General features: G+C 47.8%; 2 protein-coding genes across 2 annotated transcripts in view; one reads left to right on the top strand and one right to left on the bottom strand.

The window, feature by feature from the left end:
- MTFMT (mitochondrial methionyl-tRNA formyltransferase) overlaps positions 1-23,977 on the bottom strand; it is a 431,560-nt gene that overhangs the window by 229,072 nt on the left and 178,511 nt on the right. The window lies entirely within an intron of this gene.
- IGDCC4 (immunoglobulin superfamily DCC subclass member 4) overlaps positions 1-23,977 on the top strand; it is an 87,478-nt gene that overhangs the window by 58,782 nt on the left and 4,719 nt on the right. Inside the window, exons 6-19 of the mRNA XM_018913993.3 lie at positions 2,052-2,207; positions 2,722-3,132; positions 3,829-3,993; positions 4,989-5,126; positions 6,570-6,740; positions 7,326-7,559; positions 11,801-11,908; positions 12,162-12,345; positions 12,978-13,105; positions 13,312-13,482; positions 13,977-14,114; positions 14,607-14,712; positions 15,171-15,405; positions 22,311-22,475. Of these exons, the coding sequence (XP_018769538.3) occupies positions 2,052-2,207; positions 2,722-3,132; positions 3,829-3,993; positions 4,989-5,126; positions 6,570-6,740; positions 7,326-7,559; positions 11,801-11,908; positions 12,162-12,345; positions 12,978-13,105; positions 13,312-13,482; positions 13,977-14,114; positions 14,607-14,712; positions 15,171-15,405; positions 22,311-22,475 (2,510 nt within the window). The remainder of the gene's footprint in view (positions 1-2,051; positions 2,208-2,721; positions 3,133-3,828; positions 3,994-4,988; positions 5,127-6,569; positions 6,741-7,325; positions 7,560-11,800; positions 11,909-12,161; positions 12,346-12,977; positions 13,106-13,311; positions 13,483-13,976; positions 14,115-14,606; positions 14,713-15,170; positions 15,406-22,310; positions 22,476-23,977) is intronic.

Consider the following 23,977-nt stretch of genomic DNA (forward strand, 5'->3'; position numbering starts at 1 on the left):
GTTGAATGGAGGGATTGAGGGGCTGCTTAGGTCTCATCAGAGGTGTATGAATGAGCTGGGCTGGCAGATGTTACCCAGGGCTGATAGCCAAAGTCATGAGTTGGATGCCAGTGTCACTTCACTGAGAGTCACATCCATCAGATGTGTTTCAGAGGTTCTGACTGAAGACATCTCAGCTTAGAGGTTGATTATCCCCTAGAAAAGGCTCTCAGTCATTTTCATAAATCCAGGTCACGATTTAAGACTCCTCTCCCCTGTAACCATTTATTGTGGTTGGTTTTCAGCCCAGATTTGTCCACAGGCGGTGATTTTAGCATATAAAAATATTTCCTCTTCCCCACAAAAAAGGAGCAAAAAAACCTCAGAGGATATCACTTTGGAAATCAAGTGAAAAAAGAAAGCAAGGCTTAAATGTTATGGCAGAAATGTTTCTAGTTTATCCCATGTACTTTACAATTACAAATGCTCAGCACTCCCATGCTAGATCACTTACTGCTTTACTGAGAGCTGCTGATGCCCATGGTAAAGTAGATAATATTAGAGTTAATTATCATTATGAGAGTTTTTAATGAAGTTTTTAAGGAAGGGTGGAGGGGGAAGGATTGATGAACCAGTTCTTTCCATGCTTTGTTTTCAAGTGTTTGCTTGGTCCCAGTCTCCTTCCTTGTGTGGACTCTTCAATTTAAAAGGATGGAGTAACAGTGCCAGTCATTCTGAGTTACACAAGTTTATTTCCAAGCCTTTATTTAGGAGTATACTGGGTTACTGGACCATCAGTCACGTGGAGAATACCGAGGATGTACCTCTAGGTTGCCAGTTTGGCTCTTGCCAGCCTTGGTGGTGTCAGCTAAGTGCTACTCTCTGGAGTCTGTTTTCCAACCAACCGCTCCAGTGCAAACGGGGTGTGCAGATTGTGTGCTCTGAGTGTGCAGCCGCTGAACTGTGAGGCCATCTGAAGACCCCCCCAAAAGTGCAGGGAGGGGGCAGAGGGTCTGCTCTCAGCCACATTCCCTGCTGATGCTGATAAGTTAGTGCAGCTGTTCACAGTGGAGGTGGGGAGTTTGTTCTGTGTGAGCTCCAGGCTTGGCTGAAGCTGGAGAGGTAAAGGCAGGTAGTGCTGAAGAGGTGCTTCTGCAGGTGGAGAGGGACAAGATCTGGTGGTGCACAGGTACTGCACAAATTGGCTGGTCTTCCCAGTCTGCAGACTTGTGCCAGACCTCCCATCCAAGCCTTTCCTCAGCTTGTCCCCAGCTCTTGGCTTTGTCTCCCACACACTCTCAGAGGTACCAGTGCCATATCTCTGAGTTTCTCACCTCAGAGTGATGCTCCAAATATGCAGTGCCCAGCACCAGCCTCTGCCCTGTCTGTGATGCCGAGGAGCCAGGGCTGCTTGAAGTTGTAGAAAGACATCTTGGCTCCTAGCCAGTGATATAGAGCTGCCCTTTCCTCCTTCCCTACTCAGCAGTGCTGAGCACCCAGCCTGGAGAATGGGGAGAAGGCAGCTCACGGCCCATGTCTCTGACATAAACACCAGAGTCCCAGGGAGTGCCAGGTGTCTTTCTGGCACCTCATAGCCAAGCTGTGAACAAGGAGTGGATCAGGAAGCTCAGTAAATTTGGATTCACATCCAGGACACAGAGGAGGAAGAGGAGCCCCTGAGTTGTCAGTGATTCAACAGTCTTGCTGACATTGCATGAACAGGGTTCAGCAGGCAGATCCAGCAGCTTTTCCCAACTGTGTGTTAGCACAGCTTTCCCTTGAATGTGCTATTCCTAGGGCTCTCATTGCAGGCACACCCTAGGCATCAGAGACTGTTTTGATCCAAACCAGAACTGTTTGGATTATTACAGGCTAAACTAAACCTTGAGGCAACATTGGCTTGAGCTGGCTATCAAGCACTGAGCGGTGTCCCAGCAGGAATCTTCCTCTGTGCTGGGGTTTGGGGTTTGGGGTTCTCTCCACTCCCCAGCTGTGATCCTGGCATTGCTTACAAGCCCTCATAAAGGGCAGCCTGGGCTCCCTCCCACACTTGTGCATGTTTCTTCCTGCAGATGGAAAGTCCATTTCCACAGATGTGATTGTGCTGGGCCGGACAAATCTCCTCATTCCTTCCAGCCAGCCCCATCACTCTGGGGTGTACGTCTGCCGAGCCAACAAACCCCAAACCCGGCAGTTCGTTACCGCCGCAGCTGAGCTCCGCATCCTCGGTGAGTAGAGCAGGCAAATTCTCCAGTACCAATGCTGACCAGTTTGCTGTGGGTTGCATGAATCAACATCCAGGAGATCCCCAAGGGTTTGCGGTCTTGGGTGAAGTGGGAGCCAAGTTAGAGCCAGGAGGCCCAAACTGAGATAGCTCTCAGTGGGAGTGTCACCTCTTTAATTTGGGGTTTAGTTCCTGGTATTTACTGAACCGTTTTATGCCTTATTCTTGTTCTCCAGGGTTCCCCCTTGGAAATCTCTATCAGCAATTAACTTTCAGTATCCTGGAACCCAGCAGGGAGAACAGCCTAGGATCAGGGAATGCAGCACATGATTGATACAGAATTTATTTTTCCTTTTAGACAGAGTCCAAATTAAGCCTCTAGAGTCTGCCTGGCAAATCCCATCTTGTAAGCAAAGCTGCTACTGAATAAAACATAGCACCGAGCGGGGAGGAGAAGGGATTTGCTTTGCTATCTTTTCCTCCTCCTTCCTGCATTAATTTTTCTTTTCTCCTCCCAGCTACTCCCAGCATCTCTCAGGCTCCTGAAACTATCTCCCGCACCCGAGCCAGCACCGCCAGGTTTGTGTGCAAGGCAGAGGGAGAGCCAGCCCCTACCATCCACTGGCTGAAGAACGGGGAGCCCATCCTCTCCAACGGGCGCGTGAAGGTGCAGAGTAGCGGCAGCCTCGTCATCAACCAGATCGGCCTGGAGGATGCTGGCTACTACCAGTGTGTGGCTGAGAACAGCCTGGGCATGGCCTGTGCCACTGCCAAGCTCTCGGTGATCGTGCGGGAGGGTTTGCCCAGCGCTCCCAAGAAGGTCTCAGCCGTGTCCCTCTCCAGCACCACCGTCCTCGTGTCCTGGGAGAGGCCGGAGCACAACAGTGAGCAGATCATCGGCTTCTCTTTGCACTACCAGCGGGCAGTGGGTAGGTGTCACCTCCCTGGGCAGCACAGCTCTGTCAAAGGTACAAGGCACAGGTTGACCTTCTTCCCCAGCTAGTGACATGTGTGAGACCTTTTCATTTCAGGTGAAGGAGTTTTCTCCTGGAGTCCGTATCAGCCAGTGACAGTGCCTGTGGATTAGCCAGCATATTCTAACTTCTTGATTGGCAGTAGTGTGTCCACATAGTTGAGCTGTCTGGATTCTATGGGACCAGGCACTGCTGATTTTATACATACTGATTTTGTATGCAATGAGTGTGATTTCTAACAGTGATATCAACCAGCTGCGTTGTGTACTGGGGAAATCATTAAATTATCCACACCCCGAATCTGAAGTGAGGCCCTGGCTCTCTTGGGGTGTGTCTTCCCAAACAGCCAGCAAGCCAATGCTACTGCTGAACTGTTGCCAGAGCTCCTCTGAAAATTAAACTGATAACTGCAGCTGCTTCAGCATGGATTAAGGAGTTTGAGTCAAAATGGAGACATCAGCATTGAGGCATTGGAGTTTCTGCCCAAAAAAATCATATAAGAGATGAGGCTGTGCAGGTGCTGGGAAAACTGGAGAAGACACAGTGATTTTTAAAGTGGATTTAGTCTGCAGACCTTGTGAATTAAGTGATTTTTTTCAGAAGTGTCTTGGCAGTTCACTGACCTGCTGATCAGTATTTCCTTGGCTCTAGGAACAGATAATGTGGAATACCAGTTTGCTGTCAATAACGACACAACTGAGCTGCAAGTCAAGGATCTGGAACCAAACACCAACTATGTCTTCTATGTGGTTGCATATTCCCAGCTCGGAGCCAGCCGGACGTCCTCTTCCATCGTTGTCCAGACCCTGGAGGATGGTGTGTTGAATTAGATGGGTACTGGTGCCTAGGAAATGTTCTTGACCTGGTTGATGGTGAGCACTGAATGTGCTACAGAGTGGTAGCAGCTCCTAGAAACCTAAACCTGCACCCTGGTCTCATCATCAGCTTGGGTGATCAAAGATATGAAAATACCCTGGCTGATGGTGGGGCCCATGAGAATCCTTTGGGAATTGCAGGCAGCTTCTAAGGGCATTTTCCTAACCTATGTGATATTGCTCTAAGCTTCACTCTGGGCCAGACTGGATTTCAACTCAGAAGAAACATCTATTGCAATTTGTAGGGGTGGGAGGAGCCTTGAGGTCAGACCCCTTAAGAGCCAGTAGTTTGTGTTGATCTTACCATTTATCACATAGCATTTTGTGAGCAGTAAAGGCAGAGTGCCAGAAGCACAGCTGCCCAACGGGAAGCCATGCACAGCTTTCAACAGGCTGCAGGACAAGAGGCAAGCAGAGATGGTTTTGGCAGACCTCGTGTGCATTGTGTGCTTTTAATGCTCCTGACATGGTGACCTGCGTGGTCCTATGTGTATGTCTGAAGCCTGAAAGGCTGAGCTGAAAGCATGAAAGCTGCCTGCAGCCCAGAGCTGTGATTCTCCAGGGAGTGAGGATTCCCAGGCTGCAGTTTGGATCTGTGAGCCATTTGCTTTTGTGTCTCCTTCATGCTCCACGTACAGCACAAGCTGAGAGCTGGTGGGTGCCACCCTGCCCAGTTTGCCCTGGACACGGGTCCCTGGGAGCAGTGTGGCTGTGGCCAGCAGGCTCTGGTCAGCTTGGAGGTGAAGCAGTCAGGCATCTCCCCTCCCCAGACATGCCTGAAGGGCTGTGGTGTTTTGGTTCCTGCAGGACAGACACCAAGTCACCAGTGGCTGTGGTACAGCCAAGTCAGTGGCCTCCAACCAGCTCAGAGAGCTGGCAGAGATGTGTTGAGGTGTTGCTCTGGTCTTTACTGACTTCTCTTGGTTGTTTACCCAGTTCCTAGTGCAGCCCCTCAGCTGTCCTTGTCAAGCATGACTCCTGGTGACATCCGTGTGACGTGGCTGCCTCCTCCTCCTGAGCTGAGTAACGGCAAGATAACCAAGTACAAGATCGACTACTGCACCCTCAAGGAAGGTGAGGGAAGCACCAGCTGGGGATTGTGTTGTGTGCTCCAGTGGTGTTAACAGCCTGTAGTGTGAAGGGGAGGTAGTGCAAAGCTGAAAATAGGGACTCGTTTTACCCAAGGGAGGAGAACCCTTTCATAGCCTGGCTCTGTCTGGTGGTTATGGCAGTGGCATTTCACACCACCTCGAGGTGCCTTTTTGTGTGGTTGTGGAGGATGGTTGTGGAGGAGCCATGTCCCCAGGAGAATGGCCTGACCCATGTTTGTGCTGTCCCAGAAATGTCTGCATGAGCAGCCCTTCACTGCCATCTGTGCACTCTGTTTTGGGGAAAGAGCTTTATGCTGCTTGGGGAAGAGGAGTAAGTGCTTTCAATTTCCTTAAAATGGAGTCTAATCAAAGTGATCCTTGTGAAAGAAAAGCCCTAAATACCCTGTCCAGGTTGTGTTGCTCTATTACCGAGTTTTTTCTGATTTTATTTACATTGTCAGGCACACTAAGCAGGGTTCAGCAGGGATGGTAACATTTACGTCTGCTGGATGTGGCTGTTCCAATTCCACGTGTGCTTGCCTTGCAAATCCTTCTGGGTATTTGCTCTTAAAACTGTCAAAGCTCTGCAGCTTCTCACTTCCCAGGGTCATGATTCTTCCTGAGAGAAGGATGGCGAGTGTGATGAGGTGCTGGACACATTCCTATGTATTTGAACTGGCTTAGTAGTCTCTGCTGTGACTCCTGGCTCTGGTTCTTTTGCCTTGAGCCTGCACATGGCTCAGTGGCATCGTAAAACCTTGGAAACACTTGCAATCCAGGGATCACACTCAGCAGTTACATAGCAGGGACAGTGCTCCTGCCTGAGTTAACACCAAGGGAAGTTGAAATCAAGACCTCTGTATACTCTAAACAGGCCACATGAATCTTCAGCAAAACCAGCTAGCTGATACAGTGAAAATCCCAGGCTATTCTCAGTTTAAATTTCCTGTTACCTCCCTTATGAGCTTGGGTGGGCTGAAGAGGGAGCAGTAAAACCTCTGTCTGGTGTGGATGAGGGTGTGAATTTTGGGGAAAGCAGGGCTGCTGGACAGTTCTGGTTCACATTAAGGTGAGGGTTTAAATACAGCAGTGAGAAGCATTGGAACATGCCATCAGCTCCCATTAGCTGTGCTCGTGTTCCACCATCACATCATCAGAGCAAGGTTTCTGACAGCTCCCTCTGGGCAGGCTCTGGTGCTAAAGGCAACCTGCAGTTTGGAATGTAATAAAGGGAGTTGTCAGTCAGAATATCAGCTCTGCCCAGCTTTACAGTTTTTTTCTGATGGCATAAGACTGCTCTGGGCAAAGCCAAGCCTGCCCAGGGCATGCAGACCACAAGGAGGTAGCGAGGCTTGTGGCTGCTCAGCTGTACTTCCCTTTGGCTGGGAAAACCCTATTTTCAGTGGTGTCCTCTTGGTTCCAGCAGATCAGGTCACCTCCATTGAAGTGGGTGGAAATGAGACCCAGATCACCCTGTACTCACTCCATCCCAACAAAGTGTACAAAGTTCGGATCGCAGCCAGCACCAGTGTGGGATATGGGGCCCCTTCTGAGTGGACCCAGCATCGGACTCCTGACAGAGACAACCAGACACATGGTAGGAGGCTGGGGAATGCCTGGGATTTGGGACAGGGTGGGAAACTTAAGGCATTTTCAGAGATACTTGCTTTCCTTTGGGAATTACAACTGTTGGTTTTGGTCAGAACGAAGTGCTCATCTTTACCTTGCTGCTCAGCAGCCCCTGTACATCTCACTGCTTGCCTGGCAGTGGGGCTTTGCACCCTCTATGTGCAGCTGTGAAAGTTCTTTAAAAAAAAGAAAGAAAACAAACAGAACTCCAGATCCCAATGTTAACAACATTTGGGAGTGAATAGACAATTCTGCCAAACAGAGCCAAGCCCATACCAGACTCCAGCAGTGGTTAAAGATGGTGATATCTCAGAACACACTAAGAAACCACTACAGTGGCTTTGTGACATTGTTGTTTCCTGTATCACTGAGCTGGGAGAGTCAGTGGTAGAGTGTGACTGATTCTCCACTGTCAGGGAGTGGAGACTTCTTCACTCGGGACAGCCTTTTCCTCACACTCTTCCCTCACTACTGAGGACCAGGAGGATTCAGTAGACTGGGGAAATGGAGACATGTGGCTCAATCTTTTTCTCTTGTCTTCTTCTTCTTCCAGTTCCGTTTGCCCCAACAGAATTAAAAGTCCGAGCGAAGATGGAGTCTCTCCTGATAACGTGGCAGCCCCCAGCAAACCATGCCCAGATATCTGGCTACAAGCTCTACTACAGAGAGGTGGGCCCAGAGGAGTCCAGTGATGAGAGCCCTTTGGATGGTGCTGAAGATGAGAACTGGGATGTAGGACCCATAAAACTAAAGAAGAAAGTGAAGCAGTATGAGCTGACTCGACTAGGTTAGCTGGCTGCATCTTCCTAGCACTTGATGTGGAAACCCAGGGCCTGTCTCTTGCACTTTGTAGCATCCCAGGATCCTCCCAAGAGTGTTTTGCATGACTGGAGATACATAGGGCCAGGACCATCTGAGGTGTTTTAAGATCACCCAAAATCCTTCCTGAAGTGGGGCTTTTTAGGCTTGTATTGAGCAGAGTTTAAAGCACAGAAATTTCTAATGCCAATTTAGCAGGGATTTTAACCAAGTTACCAATATACTTAGTGTATGCTAATAAGTGGTTCTTAATTAGTGTTTTTATTGTGTCACTATAAAGAGTGCCAAGATTGAAATCTCCAGTCAGGACAATTATCTCTCCTTCCCTGTCTGTTTCTAAGGAGCTCTATAATTGCATGCTGTTTGAAATCTCTCTGTATTAAAATGCAGAGATGGGATAATTCACAGCATACTAATTTTAGCCCAGTATTCTGTCCCACTAAAGGAAAAGGGATGGAAGTGTGTCCATGACAGAAGATCTGAGTAGCAGTGAGTCCTGCCTGCCTGGCTCACTGTACTTGGCATTTCCCACAAGGGGTTGTGTTCCTAACATCTGATTGAATTAATTAATTGATTTGCCCATTGATACAGGATGGAGAGAGAAGAGAGTCATGGCAGATACATCCTTGAAAGAGGCTTTCTGTTTCCCAGAGTTCTTCCATCCCCCACTTTATGTTTCACTCTGTTACTGCCGAGTGAGTGGACACTGTAGGGCTTGTGTCTGTTGTGCTTGTCATCTTACACTTGTAGCTTATGTATTATGGCCAATGTAAAGGTCAGGCTGCAGCACCTGGAAGGACTGTTTGTGCCATCTTTAAGTGGGGTTCTCCTAGCTCTATCACAGCCATCTTGCCATTGAGAGTGTTAACAGTGATGAGTTTCTCTGAAGAATTTAGGTCTGTAATTATTGCGCAGAGGAAACCACATGGGAACATCATCACGTGCTGCTCCAACCACTGGCAAGTCAGTTGGTGCAGGGACTGGGAGCGGGCTGAATTGGTTCCAAATGCTCTGGCATGATGATGCTGAGAAGGTTGCTTGTTCTTCTGTAATTACTTCCTTGAATTTGGGCATCCGTCAAGCCCTGATGGTTTCCGTATGATTTGGTGGCTGTGAATCGGCTATCGCTGTGTCAGGAGTGCAGGCTCGGGTTTCTCCCAGCCCAGGACGTTCCCTCTGCTCCCCTTGTGCTGTTGAATGATGTGCTCCTGCATGTGTAGAGTAAAGGAAGGGTCAGGAATCTGGCTGTGCTGAGGAAGGGAGGGGCTCTGCACATGAAAGAAGGAGGAGTGGTTGGGATTTAGAAGGGTTTAGTTTTATGGCGCAGAACTGCCCTGTACCAGTACTTATGGCTGCAGCTTGTAGGCAGAGTGGGCAGTGGTCTCAGGAAGGGCTGATAGCCCTAATGTGATATGGGCTGATGGGGAATTAGCTGGGGGGATTTCCCAGATCTTGGATGTCTGCCTGGAAAGCACAGCACTGGAAACCTCTCCTAAGATCCCTCTATAAAAACAAATATCCAACACTGTCTCTTGGTATTATCTTTGAGCATTGAGTCCAACTGCCTGGGTACCTCAATGTTGATGAAAAATGAAAGCAGTTTCTGTCCAAATGTCTTTTAGACACTGACAGGCTTGGGGCACCGACCATCTCTCTAGTAAGCCAGTTCTGGTGTTTGAGGTGGTGTTAGGGAATCCCAGGCTGGGCACTGGGCATATCAGGCTGAGCTCAGATGTGCTGTGTTCCATGTCAGTGCAGACAAGGTCCAGAGTGGTCACTTGGCTCCACCGCTCCGCAGTGTCACTGAAGCCAGTGCTCTGTCCCTTGCCTTGGTTTGAGGTGTGGCTTGAAATAGAAGACTTCTCCCATCTCGTGCTGATCCCTGGAGCAAATCATGTCTCTTTAGAATGGTATCACTAATGGTACCATGTGTCTTGTCTGAGAGGTGTATGCTGAAATCCCATGAGAGAGGTGGGCAGCTGGTCAAGGGCACACAGAAAATCCAGCAATTTCATCAGTCTACAAAATCAGAAGGAAGCTTTCCTGAATCACCAGGAGGGGTTTTTCCTGAGAAATTCTTAGTGGCTTCCATCGATGTTCTAGCACTTACTCCCTGTACTGAGGTGCAACTACCAGGGCCATAATTTATGTGAAAAATAAATGGCAGGGATCTGATCCTGTCTTCCACATTCCCACAAAGGAAGATTGCATTCCTTTGGAAGTAGCTCTCTGGAAATAAAGGTGTTTTCCCACTTAAAGGAAAGTATGGCTTCTGGCACCTGGCCAATATGAGCACCTTGAAACGCTGAGTGAAGCAACATATTTAGCATATTGGATATATTATGCAGCCATCCAGATTAGTGATTTAAAATGATCTGGACTAGATTATTCTGCTTATATTTAATGTATGATGGAATGCAGTGAAATACATCTGTTTTCATGCTGCCTACCAGCTTCTTGACAGCTTGATAGAGTTTTATGTCTGCCTGTTCTAAGAGCTTGAACATCTGGGCCTGTGTATAAAAATTGAAGCCAATCCTCTGACTGAGAAATCCAAAATACCCCTATTTTCAGGATGTAAGGTGCTTGATCTTGCAGTTGAGCTCCCCTGGCGTCACGTGTAAGCAGCTGCTGTATTGATCCTGCCCAGGGATGGAGACAGAGGACTTGTCCTTTCCTTCACTCCATTCTCCAGCAGGAGCTGCCCACAGCTGCCTCACATCTGTAAGCTTTTCCTCATCATTTTGGATTGCACATCCATGATGTGCTCGTGTCCCAGTGAAGCCCAGCCCAAGGCTCAGCCAGAAGGAGAGTGTGGTGCTGGCTGGGTGTTCTTTGTTCCACTGAGCCCGTGGTCCCAGCCCTTTGGAGGTTGAGTGCCTTATCCCCCTTGTGTGGGTTTGAAACATTTTTCTGTGGCTGGAGAGTGTGGAAATGCAGATCAGGCTGTCTTGGAGGCAGACAAAACTCTGTTTGCTTTTGGGATTCTTTGGGGGAGAAAAACGTGGCTGAACTGTTTTTATATTCTGAGCGTGAGCGTGTGTTGTGAAGCAGAGAAAGCCTTTGGTAATTGGTACCATCAGCCTTTGGGAGTGTAATCAGGGCAGTAATAATAAAATTGGCATCAATAAGAAAGGTTTCATTCTGCTTACATTGTCTGGCAAAGAGAGCAGTGATCTGTGAGGGCAGGGAATGAAGAGGCATGTCCCAAATTAACAAACTTCATCAATGTGCTGCTGCCAAGGTAACAAAAGGCAGGGTGGACTGCTCTGGCTGAGCTCCTGAAGGGGCTGGCTGCTGCAGGGAATGTCTTCTTTGAAAACTTTTTATCTCCCAAGTTGTTTTTTTGATTAAACATCTCCATTAAAAATGAAGAAGCGGATGAAAGGCTGGAGGAAAGAGGGAGGTGGTTTTTGGACCAGAGCAGCACTGCTTGGAGACAGAACTGCCTGTCCTGCAGCTCAGTTTGAGATTCCCCACAGTGTGAGGCTCTCTCATGGGAAGAGCATGCAATGAGGACCCTCAGGTTTTTGGTGTGGGTTTTCTGTGTATTGTTGCTTTTCTAATTGCAAATTGGGAAGCTCTACTGTGAAAGCAAAACAGACAGCATACAACAAAGGCTGCCAGTGACTTAACAGGGCGTTTGAGGACTTGCTGGAAGGAACATCCTCACAGCAGTGAATAAATCAGAAAGGACTTCAGAAACAGGAGGTGCATTTTGGGGGAGGAGAGAATGTCCTCACTCCTCAGGAATAAACAGTGCAGTGCAGTCACTTCCATGGTAGAGAGAGGAGTCCGTCTGTGTAGGTTTCTTTAGCAGTTTGTAAGAGAGAAAGATCTAGAGATCCTGAGTAGATTGCTAGAGGCCAGGACACGGGTCAACCCTTGAGGGCTGGGGCAAGTCCATTTCCTGCTGATAATTTCTGTCAAAAGTGAGGGGAGAACCAAAGAGCAGCTGTGCTGATAACATACACCAGCTGTGAGACAGTGTTTGTGTGTGGGAAGCCTGTAAGTGGAAGGGGGACTCCCTGCTGTAATTTAGATATTAGGTGATATTTACTTAGGTATAAGGTAACAAAAATGTATTTATTATGTTCAAGCTACTTTCTTGGATTGTGAGAAAAGCTGGAAAGATCAAAGAAAATATGTCTGACTAGGGAGGGTTGGTGACAAAAATAACCCAAGGCAAACCCTGATTGATTTTTCCAGCTCCTGGGAAACTGTACGAGGTGAAGCTGGTGGCATTCAATAAGCACGAAGATGGGTATGCAGCAGTCTGGAAGGGCAAAACAGAAAAGGCACCTGCAACAGCAGTAGGTGAGAAATGCCCTTCAGTTGTTGTGTCTCTCCTGCTTGACAGAGGAGGGGTGGAGGGATTACAGAGGATGAACTTCAAAAAGGATAATACCAAAATAGGGAACTTCCTTTGACAGTCATTACAAAACGCATTGAAGGAATTGGGAAGGAATGAAAGGAGCAAAATGTCCCCCTTCTCATTAGGGTGGTTCTTCCACTGCATGTGAGTGGCATTATTGTACACCTCCACATCTCTCTTTGTGCTGCACCATAGATCCCCCTGTGCAGAAGGGGCCTCCACTGCCTCCAGTCCAAGTCTATGCAGAGTCCAACAGCTCAACTTCCATCTGGCTCCGCTGGAAGAAACCTGACTTCACAACAGTCAAAATTGTCAACTACACTGTGCGCTTCAGCCCCTGGGGCCTGAAAAACGCCTCTCTTGTGACGTACTACACCAGGTAAAGAGGGTTCATCTGCCCTGGGCTGCTCATGTCAGGAATGAACACAGGGCAGGAGGAAGTTGCATGGAATTTAAAGAACTTAGCAAAATCCTAGGTGTTCCATATGCTGGGAATATCTTCCCTGGTCACAGATAATGTTCAGGACTGCTGAGATGTGGCAGTGGGACTTGTCTTGACTTGAATAGCAAGGAATCATTTGCTGATCTCTGCATCTCTTTTGCTGTAGTTGGACCTTACACACTTGTTAACAACATGGACGGGTGCAATTATGCATTCGTGATTTGTGAGATGGTCCTCACAAGTTTGGTTTATAAATTGCTAGAGTTTAAGCAGTTTTAATAATTTGGGGAGGTATCTTATATCTGAATACTTGTGCCCATTTTTAGCCTCTAACCAGACTGTTTTCCACTTTACCCTGCTAGTACATCAGAAATTATCCTGGAGACTGGGAACTGTTTTGCTCTGTCCCTGGGAGCTGAGTATTCTTGCATTCAAATGGCTGCAAGAGATGGAAAATCAAATACTGTCAGAGTTAGGATAATCTCTCAGAGTGTTCCTGGTGGGGTGTCAAGGTGACATGGGAGAACCCTCAAGTGTTCACAGCCTTGTGCTGCGTCCTCTCTTTCCAGCTCAGATGAAGACATTCTCATTAGTGGGCTAAAGCCCTACACCAGGTATGAGTTTGCTGTGCAGTCCAATGGTGTTGGCATCGATGGCCCCTTCGGCAGCGTGGTGGAGCGCTTCACCCTGCCCGACCGTGAGTGTTCATGGGAACCAAATCCTCATTTCTCCTGCCTTTCCTTGAGTCTCTGTCAGATCCCTCCCAGTGTGCCCCTGAGAGATGTGATCTCAGACCCCCTCAAAGCTCTGATGACCTTGAGTCCATGCTGGGAGGCTCTCTGGGGATGAATGCTGTGCTCCTCTTCCTGCTGCTCAGGCTGGCTCTTTATTTGTCTCTGCCAGGGCCCTCCACTCCTCCATCTGACCTGCGGCTGCACCCTCTCAACCCCTATGCTGTCCAGGTGCACTGGTGCCCACCTGTGGAGCCCAATGGCATCATTGTGGAGTATCTCATCTTGTACAATGCCAACAACACACAGCCAGATGACATGTGGACCTTGCTGACACGAGAAGGTGAGTCTCCTCTGGGTGCTCTAATACCCCTCAGTCCTCCTGCCTCCTTTCCTCTCTCTGGTTGCTCAGTCCTGCTGCCCTGATTTCTGCCTCACTTTGCATACAGACAAATATTCAAGAGCTCATCCTGGCAGTTTTCTTGAAGCATATGCTGTACCTGGTCATAGTAGAGAGTCTAGGGACATGGCTACTGAGAGACATGAAATCGTATGTGTCTGGGGCTGAAATAGCCATTATCATCCAGGAAATAACCTACAGATGCAGCCTGGAAGCCAGCAATTCCTAGAAAAATGTGTGCCAGCAGCATCACAAGTAGTATTTTTGGATCTGTAAGCAGGAAGTTCATTATTACTGAAGAGGTGTGTGAAATGCACAAAAATGTCACAAAATCCCTCACTTCTGAGGGTCCAGCAATTTCACAGCTGCTTTTCTGTAGCCTCTGAATACTCCTGAAACAGAACATTTTAAATCTCTTTTGATTTGCTTTTGGTCAGGAAACATCTTCAGCACTGAAGTGCATGGCCTGGAAAGTGATACCAGATACTTCTTCAAGATGGGAGCAAAGACAGTGGTGGGATCTGGTCCCTACTCCAATGTTAAGGATGTGCACACGCTCCGGGAGAAGCTGTCTGGTATGAATCCCTCTTACCCCAGGGTAGGAGGGGAATTGCATGGCTGGAGACTGATCTGTCAGCAGTGGCATTTCTGTTTACCAAGCAATTGCCTGGTGATGCTGTGGAGGATGTGAGATTGGATTCTCTGCAGGGCAGTGCAGGGGATCACAGCAGAGCCCTCAGATGTGCATCTCCAGAACCCATCCCACAGCCAAACTTCAGCTCTTCCCCATCCTGGTTCCTCTGGAAGGGCAACCTGCCTCTTGCTGTGGCATGGCATTAATGAATATGCATAGATGCCAGTTTGCTTTAAGTTGATCTAAATTGTCACTACCAAGGAATTTTATTGTTTTATGTGTATAGAATCAGAACCACAGAACAGTTGGGTTCAAAGGACCTTTTAAACCTGTTTGGTGTAGTACATCTGATGCTTCTCTGAACATGAGACACTTTGTACCCTCTTCCTGCTAGGAGTTGAAATGATGTGGCTGTCATTCCTTCCCCTCCTAGATGTCCTGGATATCCACTCTGTGACAGGGATCATCGTGGGGGTGTGCCTGGGGCTGCTTTGCATTCTCTTCTGCATGTGTGCCAGCTTCCGCAACAGCAAGCACAGGTGGGTGGCACCTCAGGTAAAGGAGGCTGCTTGGAAGGAGACAAAACCAGTGTGAGCTCCATCCCCTGTTCAGCTGGGCTGCTTGGGATGTGGTGTAGGGGACAGTTAATGCACAGCTTGGATCTGTGGGTGGATAAGGAATATATTTAGTATAATCTTTACACTGATTTACTTTTTTCAGTGGTTTCTCTTCAATTTGCATTCTTAGACTAGTAGAGGGTGTTTTTCAGAGAAAGAAAAAGCCTCAAGAAAATGGAAGAACCAGTTTATTACCTGTGTGCAGGATTTTTCTGAGCTTTGGCATTAACCGAGGTGGTGCAGAGATATATCTGCAGAGAAAAGTGTTACAGTGGGATGTGATGATAAAGCATATGCCCAGGAGTGGCAGGGCATGGCTTGGGCCTCATCACTTGCACAAGGACCAGCTGAGATATCAACTCTTGCTTGTTTTCCCTCAGGGAGGCCCTGCCAGGCCTGGATTCCCAGGCTGCTGGCAACCACACGTACTACCACCGGAGCAGGCAAGGGTTGGCCTCTCCCAGTGCCACCTTGGACTCACATGAGCTCGAGTCCCTCATGTCCCCACTCCCTGAGGATGCGCCCGTGCCCCTGGGGGACATCACAGAGCTGGCAGAAGTGCACAGCCTCATCCACACGAGCCTTCCTGAGGATATCTTCCATGGGAAGAGGAAGGTAAGGACCCATGCACATGGTGACTGGGCTCCCATCTTTGGCAAGAGCCTTAGTTTGGTGTGTGGCTGCTGGGAAGCCCGGGTGGGATCCTGTCCTGGCTCTGCAGTGCCAGAAGTCTTGGCTGCAGGCTGGAGTTGGACAGTCACACATTTCCCCTCTCTGTAAAACTTGACTGGCTCAGCCTTGGCTGTTGGATATAATTTGGGATCCTTGTGCATCTACCACCCCTTTTCATTTCCTGGGACAGTGACCCCTCAATCTGAGAAGCTGCTGCCAAACTTGGTGCTGCAGAAAGCTGTGGTATTTGTGTTGCTGTGGCATGTGGATGGTGGGAGGAAATGTGATTTCTAGAGCAGACACGTGGCCTTCCAGGATTCTCTTTTGCTTGGACTAAAAGAAGCTGTCTCCATAAATAGTGTTCACTGGAATACTCTTGAAGATAAACAAGAGGTGAAATTGTGGGGTTTTTGTGAACCTTATTTTTTGAAGTAGTCTTTTCCTGCCCTGCTTGGTTTGCCTGACACTGCATTGTCTTTCATTCCTCCCTGCCCATTTCCTCTTCCAAGCTTGCCTGAAACATTTCATTCCATTAGGGAACCTTTAATTGGCCTAATTTAGTTAATCTGTTTATGTCTCTCTTTGTAGCCCTGGGAGAGCATGTAAAGTAATTAGGAGGTTCAGTAAAACAAATGCATTGTGAGCGCATGGGATTTCACGTTTGCATCAACGATGCACTCGTGTGTCACTGGAGGGAAGGTGAGTTCAGGTACCTGGCTGCCCACAAGCCCTGTCCATGTGCTAGAGGCAGTGCTGGTGGGATCTTTGGCAAACACAAAGTCTCTGCTGGCCTCACTAGCCCCATGAGCTGAAGCCGTGCCCGTGGCCATCCCTGTGTGCTGTGGCAGATCAGCACTCAGCTGGAGGAGAGGCTGTTTGTTTGCAGCCAAGCCACATCTATGGATTTTGGTGGAATGTGGCTGCCTGTCTGGACCCAAGCCGAAGAGTGTGAGGAATTTCCTACAACTCTCAGTTAAATAAGGAACAAATGTTTTCAGTGATGGGGACTTACCCCTGAGAACAGGTCAGGGTGGGGGGAAGTTCCTTCTTTGTGAGGCCTTTTTGGGGGCAGCATATCCAGATCTCTCTTCCAGAGCAGCAATCCTGACTGCAAGGGCTTACACCAAGATCTGCATATGTGCAGAGCCGGGCTGGAGAGGGAGATGGCAGTGCCAAGGCCTGGCCACATGAGGCTCAACCTGAGAGCTTGGGGCCCTCAGAGTGGGCAGTGCCCAGCAGCAGAGTTACAGCCACAAATCAGAGCTTTGGGGGAGATGGACTGTTCTGGCTGTAGAGTTTCCATAATTAGATGGGGAATGGCCACTGAGAGATAAATTCACTGAGGGTTTTTTTTTTTTTTTTGATGGATGTAGCTAGGGAAGCAAGGGTCACTGGGAAGCAGCCACCCGGGGAGCAGTGCTGTCACCCGTGCCGACCAGGAGGGTGACCTGGCAGGTGAAGGAGATCGAGTGGTGGCCGGGAGCAACAGGCTGTTGTTGCTGGGAGCGGGCACTGGAGGGAGATGTGCTCCCACGCAGGAGACCCTGCTCCCTGCACTGCCCCATTCCTGCTGGAAGTACCACCTGAGCACCGTTGCTTCCTTTCTGTACTCCGACGTGTATAATCAAGTGTGAAAAGAATATGGCCAAGAAACACCTTTGTGCTGCAGTGGCCAAGAGGCCCCATGGATGGTGATGAGATGTTACCTGGCTGGGCAGTCAGGGAGTTGGGCAGGTCTCAGGTACATGGCTGGAGTGGGGCACACATGCCTGGTGCCCACAGTGGATGTAAACCAAGTCAGGAGAAGCTGTGAGTGTGTGCATCTCCGTGCTTGTACACAAAATGCTTCTAGTCGAGGCTGTGGAGTGGGTGTGGGTGTCCTGTGTGCTGCAAATAGCTTCCCCCAGCATCCATTAAAGCTGGAAAGCCCCAGGGACCCCGCCTGGAACAGAGTTTTGTGGGAGCTTTGCACCCTGCAGTGACCAGCTGCCTTTGTTGCCTTCTCTTTTCTTCTCTCATGCTGTGTGAAGTTGGGGCTGTGAAAATCCATGGCAAGGAATGCAAGAGAGCCACAGGAAAGAGAAAATCATTGTGGAAGGAAATTCCTGTCCAGCCTGGCAAGGGGAAGCTCCCCAGGGTGTTCTAGGTTGGATACTATGACTTGAAGTTCTATTCACTGAAGAGAGAGAGTGAGAAATGCCTCAAGAATCCCTTTTGTTTAGCAGCATATCATGTCACCACAGAGCTGGGGATGTTGGCTAGGCCAGACCCTTGGGCTGAGGCTGCTGGCACTGCAGGTCAGATTTGCGTAGCTGTGACCTCCAGTTGTCTGCTTGTCCCTCTGTCCTCAGGTTATGCTCCTGAAACTTGGTTTGTGTTTGCTGGCTGGCACTTGCATTGGCTGCTCTGGGCCTGCAGGCTGTTCCCATGCTGACTCATTTCTTACCATTCCATGGATTATTTTTTATTATTTTTATTCTTGTGGCAGCCTGAGGTTCCAGTGAAGGTTGGATGCTCCATGTTAGATAGACACAAAGAAGGGACTGTCCCCATGCTATATGGAGTCAGAACTGAGTGGATGTCATTTTACAGGTGTGGGGACTGGAGAACAGACTGAGAGTAGGAAGTCTTAAAAAACTCTGAGATTGGAACTGATTCCTGCAAAAAATTGTGAGTAAGGGTGGTGAGATGTCCCCTTGGTCATTTTCAGGTCAAGATAATCAGTTCCTTCAAATGCAGGACTGTGATTCTTCTTGAGCTGTTACACATAGTGCTGGAGGTGCAGGATGGTGCAAGTGGAAGGTGGGACAGTCCCAAAGGAACTTCCTGGACGCCCTGTCCCTTCCTGCAGGACATCAAGGTGCTACTGCAGTCAAGGTGCCAGCATGGGACCCCTCTGGATGCTCACAGCTCCATTAGTACAGTTGGCCATTCAGTGGTTCCTCTTCCTTCCTTTATGTGTTTCCAGTGGTCACAGACAAGGACTTCCAAATACACTGACAAGTGATTTTCCTCTATTACTCTCTTCCCCTTGCAAGCAACCCCCAGACTGATGCCCTCAGTAGCCCTGTTATAAATGACACAGTCGTGCACAGGCTGTGGTGATGCAGCTCTGTCTCCTCTGACAGATGGACTGAGGATGATAAAATGGCTCTGCTCCAGACATCTCTGTCACTGCTGCTTGTGGGCCAAGCAATTTAAAGGGTGGGGGAGAACATTAAAAAGCATCTGCTTTCCATGGAAGACTTCAGCTTTTCATTGAATGAAGCCAAACCCAAGCATTTTGGTTTGGAAATGTTTGCTATTGATGTTCTTGTGAGCTGGAGCCTTCCTTGCTTGCTGCCCTTCTCCTTCCCTGTGGGCCTCCGTCCCACAGGACTGCATTTCCCACGAAGCATCCCTGTGACTCGGAGAGCAGAAGCTGTAACACATCAGGAAATTTGGATCTACCCGGGTTGTTTGTCATTTTCATGTTGAAATTTTTCTGCGTGGAAAAGAATCCCAATGTTTTCTGAGAAGCTTCAGACAAGAGCTGTGCTCCTGGTGACAGCGAGCAGAGACTCTTATCTGCTGACAGAGATCTGTGTGTTGCATCCCAGATGCAGGCAGGGATGTCGCTGTGTTTGCGTGACACGGAGCCTTCCCACTCCCACCCACTGCTGTTCAGCAATGAACCTTTTCTCTCTGCTGCACCACTCTCAAAAGCTGGGCACATTAAAACATCCCAGCCTTGTTTTGCACAGGGCTTCAAGCTACTTTAAATAACCATCCTAAAAAAAAGGGGAAGGTTTCAAGTTGAACTTTTGCTATGTGTTCATTCTCAGCTCATATATTTGCATGAAATCATGACTTGTCACTGAGAAGGTAACACGATCTAGGCACATTTTTACCAGTTGGAGTTTCTATAAAAAGGCTAAAATGAAAAGGCTTGTTTGCTTTGATAAGGATTTAGCTGTAATGGAAATGTCTTTTATTGGAAGATGTTTTTATTAGTTTTCATTCTTGTGTTTGCAGTGAACTGACAAAGAGATTCTTCCCTCTTTATATTAGTATTAGACTGACACTCCTTGCTCCTTGCCTTCATTACTGTGTTGTAAAAACCAAGACAATATTTCCTTCCTTCAGCCACCCACTAGCTCCCCTTGAGTAAAAAGAAATAGTATCATTTATTACACAAAAAAATGCTGCTTAAAAAAGCAGTGAAGCTTTCAGGCACACAAGATTTCTTCAGGTCTGTGATGAAAACAGTCCTAGAGTTAATTGCTCCTGCCCAATCATAGAGGCTAAGCCCCAAGAGGGATTTGTCTTTTGCTTTTTTTTTCCCCCCCTCTCAAACATAATGTGCTCGAACAACATGTGGGACACAGGCCATGTTGTGTGGCTGATGGTTTTTTCTGTTTGTTGAAAGTTGCAAACTGGTACAAAACAAGTTTGTTCTTCATTGCAGCCAATTTCAGCCAGAGCTGAACAGGCTGTTCCCAGAGTCATCAAAACCTATGTAAACATGGCAGATTGACATTTCCGCTAACAGATGGTCCATGGGGGATTGCAGTAGAGCTGCCTGTTTCTTTCCACGTTTTTTGGTATTCACAAGATGCCTGCAAGAAGGTTTTCGAGTTTGCTCTGTATGTGTGTCTGCGTATGATGCTCAGATCTCTGATGGCAAATATGCATGCAGGCATCTCTAACAGGACACACATTTGGTGCATGTGTGCAGATTTGTGTAGGTTCAGTGCTGAAATTTCCAGGCACTATTTGCTCAGTAACGTATGTTCCTTGGAAGAGGCACAGAAGCCATCAGTCAGGGATGTAGCTGCAGAAAGCCTTTCAGATGGCAGCAGAAGAAAATTGAACACGCTCCTTGAGCACTCGCATGTGGAGATATTCCTTATTGTGAGCTCTCTGTGATCGCTTGGTTGATTTCTTGCTATTAAAACGTAGTTTAATGATTGTCCACTTAGAAGCAGAGCAATTAGGGAAGGCTTTTGGCTTGGAATATGTTGTTGAGGATTGCAGAGAGAGAAATAGAAAAGACACTGCCTCAAGCATCCACATCTAAATTAGCAAATGTTTGATAGCCGCAGTGCAGAGCTTGGCCATCACTGTTCTGCAGGGTGTTGGCATATCAATGAGGCCTTTCACTATTTGTTTGCTAAAAATTTGCTCCTGAGGCAGCAGCAAAGCTCCTGTGACTTGGGGGTGGTGCTGAGATGTAACATGGCTCTGCCTCCCACAAGGTGTTGAGCCATTTGGGTGCCCAAGTGAGGGTGGACAGAGGGCTTGGGAGCAGCTCTGGCCGCCCTTCAGCGCATACACAAATGTCCTTCTGCCAGCCCTGGCAGCACGAGGTAGCATTTGCTTCTTGCTAAATAGCTGACTTAGGAATGCCTGGCTCACATACAACATCTGGTGGTGTATTTCTACCTAATTTTCAGCTAGATGGACCGAGGCACAAGGAGGTCAAATGACTCACCCAAGGTCAGGCTGATGTCAGAAATCTCCTCGCTGTCTCAGCTGGACTCAAACTACGTTGGTGGTTGTTGGAATAGATTTGGCCTAAGGAGCAGCCACATATGCAGAGCAGGAGCCTGGGCTTCTGCTGGCAGTGAGCAATAGAGGGTCAGTGGGTTTGAATAGATGTGTAGGGTATCTTCACCCTACACAGCCACCATGCTCACATCACCAGTATTCTGTGTGCATGTGTGAAGTCACTGTTGTCAGGTCAGGATTTTCTCCTCTTCCCTGCATCAGCCTCTCTTGTACCCACACAATAATGTAGCATCTGTGGAACAAGGCCAGAGATAATGGGCCTGCGTGATCCTTAAATCTGAGTTGTGTGTTTACGTGTATATGTACGTGAGTACTAGTAAGGCTCAGCTCGTACAGGACATACAGGACAGCCCAATAAAATCAAAACCTGGAAAGAAAATACTTTTCTGCCTGTGAACTAATAGTCTGAGCTGTTAAATAACTTCAGCTCTTAAAGACACACATTTCCCATACACAGAGGTGTGCATTCAACAGTTTATTGCAAGGGGAAGCTGAAAGAACCCAGAACAAATTGCGTTCAGCCCATATAATTTAATTAGATCTACAAACAAGGTAACACTGGTTGCCCAGGGGATTTAAAGCTGAGCAAAGAATTGCTTGGTGGTCTGTTGTAAAAAAAAAAAATTAAAAAATTAAAGCCCCCAGTTCCCAGTTTTGTGCCTCTGTGTTGATGAGGAATGGCAGAGTGTTTTCCCAAGTCCTGGCTTGGAGCGGGACTCTTGTCTGTGCTGCAGAGCGAACAGTTTAGCAGAATGTCCAGCTCCTACTGGAGCGCACAGGGCACTGCACACGGGTGAGGCTCCTTCTCTGTTCTGTGGAGCGTGGCTTCTGCCCAAGCAAGGGCTGTGGTCACTCAGCTCCAGATTTTCCTGTCCCTCCCCAGCTCTGTGGTATTTCTCAGTAGGCTTGTTCTGCTCTGGGCTGTTGCAGCTTTGCAGGGAGTTGATTTTAGTGGACCTCTAAATGATGTCTGTGCCATGATTTACCCACTGGCCTCAGAATTTGAGAATCAGTGGGAAGCCCCTTATGCAACCAGTTGTGAACCATCTGGCATCTTTTATCCCTTTTACATGAGCTCTGCATCAGCCCATGTAACAGCAGTAAAGCCAGTTCTAAGGCAGGGACCGTGTGAGTTCATTGCAGAGCGTTTTTATTTTGATGCTATCAGAAGTGTCCTCCACGTTCATGGTATTTTCACAATTTGCACTTTTCAAGCTGCTTCTCATTTCACATGTATGAGGATGAGAATCCATGTCTGTGATAACTGCATCTTTTCTTCTGCCACTTTTCTCCTGCAGTCTTCATGGAATAAATCAACCAACCAGGCCTGGACAAACAGCATCACCAGATATGGAGACACCATCACCAAAGAGCCTCTCTCTGCTGTCAATGGGTCACTGAAGCTCCCCTCCAGCGCAGGGCAGAAGCTTCTCTTACAAGCCCTGGTTTATGATGCTGTGATGGTGGGTATCTTTGCTGCTTTGTTGACTTGTGTGTTCTCATGTGGGTCTTCTATTGATGTTCTACCTCTCCCTTTCTCCTTTTTGCAGCCCTTTCCTTGGGCTTGTTGGTCTGGTGATGGCCAGGTGGGGCCAGAAGCTTGGTTGTCAGCAGGGTTGTGGCAGTTCTGGTTCCTTAGATTCTGGTGCCAGGCACCAGCAGTCTGCTTGGAGTCTTTGCTGTGGCTGTGCAGCAATCAGCCTGAGTGAGTTAGGAGCTGCAGTGTTCAGCACAGTCATTAAGATCTACAGCATGCTTGCCTGACAGAGGGATTGTATTTTTGGCTGTAAAAGGAGTCAAAGATCAAGGGTTGATTTAAACTCCCTTCTCCAGATAGTGCAGAGCAATTTTCACTGCACTTGTGTTCTGGGAGGAAATCCTATTTCTGATATTGCGCCACTGGAATAAATATGCACTCCTGTGTTTGGGAGAGTGTACATCTGTGTAGCTGTCTTAGCAAAGCAAGCTGACACCTGCTCAGACTGACTCTGTACCAGAAGATTTCTTTGGTTATTTTTTGAAAAAGTTCATTCCCCCTCCCCAGCAAATACTTCTAAGTAGCCTACCTATGTTTCCTTCCTAGGCAGTGGTGTGAAAATCAATTATACACAGGATGTAATTAACATTGTGGATAGAGTTAAGACAATGTTTTACAGCCCAATTACAGGGCAGCATTTACAGCACAGCTTACCCATCAGAGTTTGTCAACAAAAGAGAAAAGTGTTAAAATATGTAAATGATGCTCAAAGTTGGCTTCAACAGAAAGCGCAAATTACACGTGGGATATCAGTTCCAGACTCGGAATTGTCTTCTCGCTGCTACATCACACTCAGCCCAGAACCTGAGCGTTGATTGCCTAGAGAGCTCTTTGTGAGCTTCTACAATAATTTGTCTGGTAAATTATTGAGTGATAATCTTGCAAAATGACCTGCTTGTCAGCCAGATTTGTGGAGATCTGTAGCCTGAACTCCACTTAAGCACTGCAGAGCAGAACTTACTGTTTTCTTTCTGAATTTAAAGTGCTTGAATTTACACAGACTTTTGCAGCCTGTGACCAGGGCTTTAACAAACATACACTTTGTGATATGTAGCCAAAATTAAATGAGGAAAGTGAAGGGAGCCCCTTTATCCATCTCAGAAGCCAGTTTCCTACAGTGCTGCCCACTCAGCCTCTAACAATCTGGCCCTTAATATGGAAACAGACTGGTGAGATTTGAAAATTGTGGTCTTTGACAGAGGCTTGGAGGAATGGTTGCTCCAGCCTGCCAAGAAACTGTGAGCAAATCACTTTTCTCCCTTGGGACTTGCTTTCTCAAATGTAAAATAGAAATAATGATCCTGAGGTGATTTGAGTTGCTCCTTAAGACCTGAGCCCTGGGAAACATATAAAGGTAATGCTTAATAGAGGCATATGTATATCCCATTGCACTCAGTGGGATTAAAAAATAAATAAATTTTAGTGCTT

The sequence above is a fragment of the Serinus canaria genome, chromosome 10 (assembly GCF_022539315.1).
Source record: "Serinus canaria isolate serCan28SL12 chromosome 10, serCan2020, whole genome shotgun sequence".
Taxonomy (NCBI): domain Eukaryota; kingdom Metazoa; phylum Chordata; class Aves; order Passeriformes; family Fringillidae; genus Serinus; species Serinus canaria.